Genomic DNA, 9785 nt, shown 5'->3' with positions numbered 1-9785 from the left:
CCGACGGGGCCACCGAACGCAAGACCTAACTCCTCTTATATATAATGCGTCAAACAAAAAATAATTACAAATATTTAGCTAATTAATATGTGAACATATGATTGTTAATTTCACGAAATTAGAATATACTGACATAATCAATACACATTAATATTAGCCTTATTTGAGCAAGATCTTTAATTTTAGTTGATTCGTTTGACCAAATTTCCTTTTCCATATTTATAATCTGTGTTATTATCTTGAATTGCCGCGCACACAATCCCATTACTAAACTACCATAATTGATTTCTAAATAAACATAGAAAATAAAGACATAATGATATGAATTAGTCCTATATTGAGGAGAGATTCACACTGAACACAATTTAATAGTCCCATTAACTTCGTAAAGCCAAATTCATAGTATACTTCGTAGACCATTCCAAAACTAAAATAATTCGGTCACATGAATATATAAATTCCGGTTATATCTTATACACATATGTATATAACAACACAAAATAATACATTATGGCTCAATTAATAACCTAATAATACATGACTCACTTCTCTTTGTAATGAGTACTGTATGAGTTCAACTCACTAGAGTTGTTAGCATGTGAATTCATAAGGAGCAAATATGCCATTGTACGTGTAATAGCATATATTAAGTTAAATTATGTGATCTAAAACATCTCTGTCATATTGGTTTCGATTAAAGATGTATCATGTGGCTACGTGTGTAGTAGCAAGATTTGGAATGTATCTTTACTTTTATAGATTTAGTTTAGGAAGGGAGATTCGTAAGGACTAAAGTATATACCGGACCATTTTTATGTTAAGTTATAATTTCTTTAGAGAATAAATTGTTACATTAAGGTTTGTCCACAGTTATTATAAAGCCGTCACGTAAGCAATAAGTAGATGTTAGGTGTTGACAACTCAGCAAGTTCATATTGTAATTAGTACAAAATTGAGGTTACAACTTTTTAAAAGATCCTGAAATAATATATAGGAGATCTTATCACAAAAGTTCAGTTCATATTTTTGCTTACGAAACAAATTCCGAAATCAGAAGTAAACAAAACTAAAACCGATTTGATTAAGCTAAACTAAAGTACCAAACCAAAACCAATTGGCCGGCCACTCATTAACAATTAAGCTTCCTTAATGTGGCACAAGCTCTGGTGAAATATGCCATATTTTGTGTCAAATCAAGAGTCTATTGTAGGCACCGGCGTTTGGTTACTCGTTCTTGTTCGTGTCGGCTTTTTCAAGTTTAGGATCCACTTAAGAACTGAGGGAAATTCGTTCAGATAGTTCTCAGTTTAGTACGAATAGTAAAACTAAGAATTGGTTAATATCCGGAAAATCGAGTTCCGTTCAATTAGGTTTTCCAAAGTAATTTAGATAAAATATTGCCGCAAAAGAAAAAGGAAATCAGGCCTTGGCAAACACGTTTGATTGAACTCGTGTTTGCGAGATGGCCACCGATCATGAAACACGCTTCTTCATCTAGCCATATGCTGAATCTTGGTTTTTGGGATCGTGTCAGGACATTTAATACATGTACTAAGATTCATCTCGATAAAGAACTTCAACGTACATTACAGTTTCTATAGTTTAGCCTTGTGATTAGTATCCTTTATTACCCTTTTATCAGCAATTGTTTTACAAAAGTTGAAGAAAAGAAAAGCTAAACATAACAGATTTGTCCAACGTTTAAAAGGGCTTCATGTGGAACATGTAAGATAGCACTATTCGCCCTACACATCTTAGCAAGAAACCGGTAAACATAATTAATGGCTATCTTCTTTGGAACCAATGATCCTTTTCTTGCTTTCACCACAGTGTTTCCCATGATATGGACAACCCCTGTCTCTTTACAAATCTTTAGAAACTCCAACTCATCCTCCTCCTCTTCCTCCACCGTGTAGTTCTGACTGAAACTCATTGCGCTATGCGGTGAATCAGCTGGAACTATAGCGGATTCGGTGTAGTCCACCATCGATGAAAACATAACCATGTTTTTATTGTGGTTGTTGTTGTTGTTACGTATCAATTCATCTCTGGACTCTTGTCTATGGTTAAATGAATAAGGGCTATAGTTTGAATCTGACTCCATCATTGTTTCGGTTTGGACGAACGAGAAGAGATTATCGAACAGTTTGTTTTCAAAATCGTCGTCTTTCCTGTGTAGATCTTTGTAACCATACCTATAAAAAAAGTTTTAGAGATTTATAACGGTCTTAAAACTCTTTTTTTTTTTTCTAAAGAACAGAGAAGAAGAAAGGATAGTACCTGGCTACGCAGCGGAACATTCGGAATGTCTTTGGTCCGATTCTCTTCACAAGAAACCTCTCTTCTTCAGGGACAGTGTATACCGGGAGGTTCTTGACGCATACAAACACTACGACGGAGTGAATCGCGGGGAGGTTAGTGATAAAATGAGAGAAGATGCGAGGGACACCACTCGCTAGTTCCGAGTGGATCAACCCGATCCCGGGGACACGTACAAGCCCAAGGCTGGGACCGAGACCGAGGATCCAACTCATGGAAACTCTACTGTGCACTTCAAACTCATACTTCTTGACTGTTACGTAATTCCAAACAAACATTACCAGAAGGGAGATGGCTGCTATCATGAGCGGAACCCATCCTCCTTCATTGACCTTTAAGATCACAGCCGAGAAGTACGACAATTCCACCACGAGGGAGAGAATGGCGAATACAAGGACAAAGATCCAGTGGCGCCGCCACACGAGAAGCATGGTCAGCACCATCAGTAATGTAGTCACAAGCATCACGACCACAACCGCAGTTCCTAATATTCGCCAAGATACCAAAAACAGTCAGATAAATACTAAAAATCTAACTAACAATGCCAAACCTCTAGTCCTGTACATCTTACCGTATGCATTTCCGATCTCGGTCTGGTTCTTGAAACTAGCAGTGACGGTGATGCAACCAATCATGAGTATCCAGTTAATATCAGGGCAATAGATCTGACCTAGGAACTTCTTGGAAGTGTGAACAATTTTAACTCGAGGGAAACATCCATGAGACACGGCCTGTTTGATTATCGAATAAGTCCCTGAGATGGTAGCTTGGCTCCCAACGATTGCAGCTCCGGTCGCCACTATTAACATCGGCCAATATACGCTTTCTATGGGGTCAAAGCAAAAGAGAGTTAGTTAGATGAGCTTCCAACTTAAAACTACATGATAGTTGTTTGACCATTAATCTCAGGATATCAGACCAAATATCGACTAGATTGGAGTTTTCGGGCTATGATATCATATTAAATCAGACGAGTTTCCAAACAAATGACAGTAACTAGATTGACTCATATCCTTTATAATAATTAAGATCTTTTTTAACTTCTAACATGGGACTTTGTCCCTAATAAGAGCTTCAGTATTCTGGAAGAGCACACTATAAATTCAAGACTAGTAAAGCTTTTGAAAAATGTTTAGGACAAACCAGGGATAGATGCATAGAAGGCGTCTTTATAATGTTCCTTGTGGTTCACAAGAAACGCAGCTTGTCCGCAGTATGCTAGAAGAAGACAAGGGAATACAAAAAGTGTAAAAGCTAGCTGTATCGCTTGTAAAGGGAAATAAGAAATGTCCGCGAATAGTGCCTCCGTGCCTACAATTTTTTCAAAGGAAACATTTTAAAGATAGCTTCCAACTTCTGATGTGAGACTTTGTACCTATTAAAACATTTTAAAGATAGCTCTAAAGAAATCTCTTTGAAGCTAGTTTTACCTGTTATGCTGAGAAGAATGCCACCAAGCGAAATCCAACCATCTCGCCCTCTTCTTTTGAAGTACAAGTATATATATTTTGGCGAAAACGCTTTTAAAACGCTTGTATCGTGTTTGCAGATGTTGTATATGCCAGTGGTTCCAATGAAGAGGAACCAAATAAGAACGATAGGCGCAAAGAGCCACCCCACCTTGTCCGTACCATAGTGTTGCATACTGAACAGTCCAATTAAAAGGATGACAGACACAAGCACAACGATGTCTGCCAAAACAAAATGATCATAGCAAGTGAGCAAAAACAAAAAAGATATGAAAACTGAATTTGCATGTTACCGCTGCTCATCTTTGGATTGTTGACTCTGATCCCACCAGTGGCTGAAAGAACTGTTAAAAAGAAGGTTTTATAAACTGAAAGGTCTGAGTGAACATGTCAAGAAAGAAAGGGAGAGAAGCTTCTTAGTTACCGGAGATGGCTGGGGTTAAGATACCATCACCTATCATCATACACGTCCCTATAAGAACAATGACAAGAAGTGCTCTCTTCTTGGAATGTCTACTCTCCAACCACTTCTTTGTTTTAGCAGCAAAAGATCCTTCAGCGACTGAAGTTCGACTATAAGTCGTGAGATCCTCGTCGCTGCGTTGTTGATTCGGGATGAGATTCACGTTACCATGTCTACAAAGCAATGAGTATATAGCTAAAGTCCCACCTGCACACAAACATTGAGTATAAACTAAACCGGTTTGGTTAAAAACAATGATCAAGCTTTTTAAAAGCTTACCTTGACCATTATCATTAGCTTTGCAGACAATGAACACATACTTTATGAGAGGTATAAGCAGAAGAGAGTAAATGATCAAAGAAAGAGCTCCGATTACATCTTCACTATCATCAATTCCATCAGGGAATGTATTGTAGAACACATACAATGGAGAAGTCCCTAGATCGCCATAAACTATCCCTAGACTTTGGAATGATAGTCTCAGTAGCATCAACATCGAAAAGCTCTGATGAAAAAAGCAAAAATTAAAAAAAACCTAATCTTTTTTCCATTTCTCAAACTCTCTATATGAAACCGAAACAGAGTAAAATAGAGTAAGTAATTACTTTTTCTCCGTGCATGTCCTTGAGCATGTCAGCTTCTTCGTCCATGGGTTGATCGAGTCCCTCCTCAAATTCCCTCATAAGTTCTCTGTCTCTTTCTTCGATCGTGCTTTCTCCATCTGTAACAGATGCTTCTACCCTTTCTGCCATCTTTTGTAATCTTGATATGAGACCAAACTTGAAACTCTTTTAAGTTTTGACATGAATATAAGAAGCGACTCGAGTTATTACAGAGCACGTATGTCTTTGTCAACTCTGGTTCTGTCATGGAATTGAATAAAGGCTACACCGGAAGAAAAAAAAATTCAAAACTTGTTGAAGAAAGCGACACCCCCTTTTATAAGAATTCTTAAATTAGAAATAAAGAGAATCAGTCAAACAAATGATAGTTTGAAAGACGTTGACAAAATTAAAGACGAGTGGTATATACTTTTCTGCATTCAAATATTGGCATATACTTCGATTTCTGATTGTAATATCTATTGACAAAGCAATCATAAGTTATTGACACCGTGTGAAAATGGTTGTGTATTTTCCTTTGGTGTTGTTTTCACCAACCTGACAGTCTGACACATGCCGCACAAATTTTATAATCGTGTACCATGAAATCCTTTTTTGGTACACATGTAATGGGTCGTATACTCACAATAATAAAATACTCTTTTCTGTTTTTATATAGATGACATTTAGAATTATTCGTATAGATTAAAAATAATAATTCTCTTATAAAAATAGTCCTTAACTATTTAGCCAACTACAATTTCGATCAATGATAAAATAAAACATAGACACAAAACATAAATGGTTATATAATATAAAATTAATATATTTTGTATAAAAACTTAAGAATTTTATTTAATTTGAATTATTTATTTATTTACCTTTTTTAAAATATTAATTTTGTTTTTACGAATCAAATTGGATATATGATTAAAAATATAAAAAAATTCAAATATCAAAATGCCGAAAAATTCGCATGGAATTAAATTATTGATTATTCAGATGAAACTGATCGGATCACAAATATTTCAAAAACCTAGATATTTGATTCGTGTTCATTTTTAACGCATATACATCTCTTGCAAAAATAAAAGATTTTAATATCAGCTTTTATATAATATTATTAATTTAAGAACCATCAGTCGGAAAGACCCAAGTTAAACAAACAGTCATCTTGATCGGATATGCTAATATATAATATCTCTTCCTTTATAAAATGAAACTGACAATAGAACAATACATGTATACTCTTCACACGACCCAATTATAATCCAGAAGAGTACGAGTATAATTCCTATTGTTTATAAATTAAAAGTGTATACTTCTATTGATTGAGCAAGTATATATACGAATTGTGATGTACATAGTAGATGGCCAAAGGTTAGTTATTGTTGCCTTATTGGTTGCCGATCGTGATGTTATGAGTGCTCATACTAACAAGTACTGGTTAAAGCAAACAAATTTTGTTAGGGTATGATAAAACATTAAATGAACAATTCCATTGACTATATACAAGTCTATAACCAATCGTAAACCACGCATAATACGTATATAAAAAAACTGATATTTATACGGTTTGTGTGCACGCATGTAATAGAGAATCTTTAAATTATTTATATTCTGTTTTATTTTATTACTGATCGAATTGTGCTCATATGAATAATTAATGATATTTTTTGCTTAAAAGATAAAAGATAAACGTTTCTTAATTTCAATTTTACAAAAAGCATGTACTAGAGAATTTTTAAACCTAATTTCGTGTGTTAATATTGAAACATTATTTACGATATGTAGAAATAGAAATAAAGGTAGACTCTGTCCTCCCTCCGATAGTGTTTTTTCCTGTGTCAAAGTGTTCACGGTATTTCCAAATTCAACTTTATTTTTATTAATTTATTAATTCGAAAATGTAATTAATATTTATTGATTTTGTGGAAATACTATGAAGAATTTGACCCAAAATTAATAAAATTGTGGGTACTTTTATATTGCATTATATGACGGGAAACAACAATCAATAATACGTTATAATTTGATTAACGGAAAACATTATTCTATCACGTCAATTTTGATTTGAATACGTTGAATATTTTGATGGTTGAAAATTATAGTTCACACAATACCGTACTGGTAGGAAATATAAAACTTGTTCCTACTTTTTGTATTCTTCTTTCAATTTGTCAAACAATCTTATCATAAATAATTCGGTTCATATGCTCGCTTACCAAGCAAAATTAAATTAACATAAAACTAAAACCGGTTTGGGTAAGTTAAAATACCTAACCAAAACCAATTGGCTACTCCCCTAGTGCTCTACATTTTCTTTCCTTAATATGGCACAAGATCCGATGAAATATCCCATTTTTTTTTATCAAATTAATAGTTTCATCTGTTAAAAAAGATTTATGTTATACATGAGCTGCTTCATGTACATTGTAGTAAAACCAGTAATTTACTAGTTGCAAAGAAGCTAGGATGTCAATGCACAAAAATTGGTAGACTTCTCTAGCTTCCGTGACTTTTGACCAAGGCCTTTACATTAAAATTACACCCGCTTATAAAGAAGGCTCTCTTTGGAACTACATCATAACAAACAGCTCGCTGCAGATTTTAATCGAACAGAAGCTCGCTCAAGGCATACATAAAAGTGGAGATAAATTTACAGAGATTGGATCCTCAATAAGGAAGATTCTTCTGGTTTTTGAAACTGATGGAGCCCTTGCACAGTAAAAGACCAGATTCTTCTATATACGCTTGTCCCATTCATGATTGTAGTCAGCATTTGTATGAGATACTATTTTTTGGTGTGCTGTTTTGGCTGTTACACAAGATAGTACAGAATAGTGTACCATTATTGGAGCATGAATGTACCCAAAAAGACATTGAAACAAAATTAGATCAAACGTTTCCAAACAAAAGGAGAACAACAACAAAAACGCTCAAGCGTAGAGATACATCAAGTTCTCAACATCATCCAATCCAATAACGTCCCACTTTGTTGTTAGATAACGGCTTGATGATTTTGTGATTTCAACTTTTCTCATATGATTCTTTTGTATATTGTAAAGAAAAATATAGAAATGAGTTATTTCTTCTGGGCCGATGCTAATGTTGCGAGTTCGCCTACAATACCTTATATTTTGAGGTACAAGGATAACCTCGCCTTTTCTAGTTGTACCTTGTGGCTTCAAACTCAAGTTAACGACCATGGGCATGTTGAAGATTTTCATTTGAGAAGGAGGCAACACTAAAGTCTTACTCGACCACTGATTCTTCTCTGCATTTTCAATAACCCATACTTTCATCACACCTTCGTTTTCAAAAACATCACCCTCGTTTTCAAAATCATCACCATCGTTTTCAAGATTAGGATGTTTTAAAAAGGCTACTCTTCCATCCCATTCTAAAATTTCATTCAAAATAGGCAGCCGCGACCATAAGGCAAGATCCTCAGGTACATGGGGGGGTACACTATTTCTTCAGATATCATATCAAAACTCACAAGCACACATGCGTCCTAGCGAGGTAATAAAGCATACGGCCATTGATATTGATCGTATTAAACTGTGTTAAAGGACGATGTGGTAGACAGCTACTTGGAATATTTCTCCATCGACTTGATACATCTCCTCCTCCTAGTAGCAATTAGACCCAATGCTCTGACACCCATGTTGAGATGAAGATCAAGAAGTGAAGAGATGAAGCTGCCAGACTTGAGAATTAAGCTGCCAGACTTTATAAGGTTTTATAAGGCTTTATAAGGGTTTTATAAGCTCGATTTTATTGAAAAGAAGAAGAAGAGAGAAAAATATATTTTATTATATTGTGTACTGAGGTCACTTGTCTTTAAATACTTGTACCCAGATCCACAATTAGATTAAGGAAACTATTCTCTCATTCTTTCTCTTACATCTTCAGATCTACTTTCTCTCTCTCTATGTTCTTCATGTTTTTCATTCTCCAATAATAAACTCTCAATAATTCTCTCATTCTATCAATTCTCCCATTCTAACATGGTATCAGAGCCAGGTTACTCTAAAACCTGAGTTCATTCCGCAAATTTGTGTTCTTGAAGATTCTGGGTTCGTGAGTGTTCTTGAAGATTGGATATTCTGTGTTATTAGTGTGTTGAGGTTCTCTTCTTGTAGATGGAAACAAACGACACCCATGTTGACTTGCAATGTCAAGTAGTATTCAGGCCAGAGGAGGTTGAGTTTCAAGATCTCATTACTGGTCAAGTGATTGGAAAGGGGAGCAGCACCAACAACCTATACCAGCTACAATCAACTAAGCTCTCTAAACCCTCTATCTCTATATGCATGAGTAGTACTGCTGATGATTGTGATAGCATTACTTGGCATGCTAGATTAGGACATCCTCACCCTCGCGCCCTTGAGCTCATGATGCCTAATCTATCAGTTAATCACCTGGAATGTGAAGCATGCATACTAGGGAAGCATTGCAAAACTGTTTTTCCCACATCTGAAACTGTCTATGAGAAATGCTTTGACTTAATACACTCTGATGTGTGGACATCTCCATGTATATCTAGGGATAAGCATAAGTATTTTGTGACTTTCATAGATGAAAAATCTAAGTATACATGGGTCACATTGCTTCCTTCCAAGGATAGAGTGTTAGAGGCATTTATAAACTTCCAAGCTTATGTCACTAATCAGTATAATGCTACTGTGAAGGTACTAAGGTCAGACAATGGAGGTGAATACACTAGCCATGCATTCAAGAATCATCTGATGAAGCATGGGATGGTTCATCAAACCAGCTGGCCCTACTCTCCACAACAGAATGGTGTGGCTGAGAGGAAGAACAGACACCTGATGGAAGTAGCAAGATCAATGATGTTTCATTCCAATGTTCCCAAGAGATTTTGGAGTGATGCAGTTGTCTCAGCGTGTTATCTCATCAACAGGA

At 35.4% G+C, this 9785-nt stretch overlaps 1 protein-coding gene and 1 pseudogene across 1 annotated transcript; both read right to left on the bottom strand.

Moving 5' to 3' along the window:
- Nucleotides 1-1617: 1617 nt before the first annotated feature.
- Nucleotides 1618-5071, bottom strand: LOC106304302 (potassium transporter 9-like). The gene is made up of 9 exons (XM_013740712.1): nt 4857-5071; nt 4531-4756; nt 4213-4458; nt 4082-4132; nt 3750-4010; nt 3463-3630; nt 2891-3145; nt 2281-2803; nt 1618-2195 (listed from the first exon to the last, which is right to left on the bottom strand). Exons 1-9 carry the CDS (start codon nt 5001-5003, stop codon nt 1676-1678), a joined length of 2397 nt encoding a protein of 798 aa, XP_013596166.1. The 5' UTR covers nt 5004-5071; the 3' UTR covers nt 1618-1675.
- Nucleotides 5072-7792: 2721 nt separating this feature from the next.
- The window catches only part of LOC106303329, a 4918-nt pseudogene continuing 2925 nt past the window's right edge, over nt 7793-9785 (bottom strand).

This window comes from Brassica oleracea, chromosome C7, assembly GCF_000695525.1.
Source record: "Brassica oleracea var. oleracea cultivar TO1000 chromosome C7, BOL, whole genome shotgun sequence".
Lineage (NCBI taxonomy): Eukaryota > Viridiplantae > Streptophyta > Magnoliopsida > Brassicales > Brassicaceae > Brassica > Brassica oleracea.
This window is presented reverse-complemented; position numbering and strand designations above follow the sequence as displayed.

Coding starts and splice junctions, on each gene's coding strand:
- LOC106304302 (XM_013740712.1), bottom strand. CDS start 5,003: ATGGCAGAAAGGGTAGAAGCATCTGTTACAGATGGAGAAAGCACGATC. Junction 4,757..4,856: donor AGGACATGCACGGAGAAAAA/GTAATTACTTAC, acceptor TTTTTTCATCAG/AGCTTTTCGATGTTGATGCT. Junction 4,459..4,530: donor AGCTAATGATAATGGTCAAG/GTAAGCTTTTAA, acceptor GTTTGTGTGCAG/GTGGGACTTTAGCTATATAC.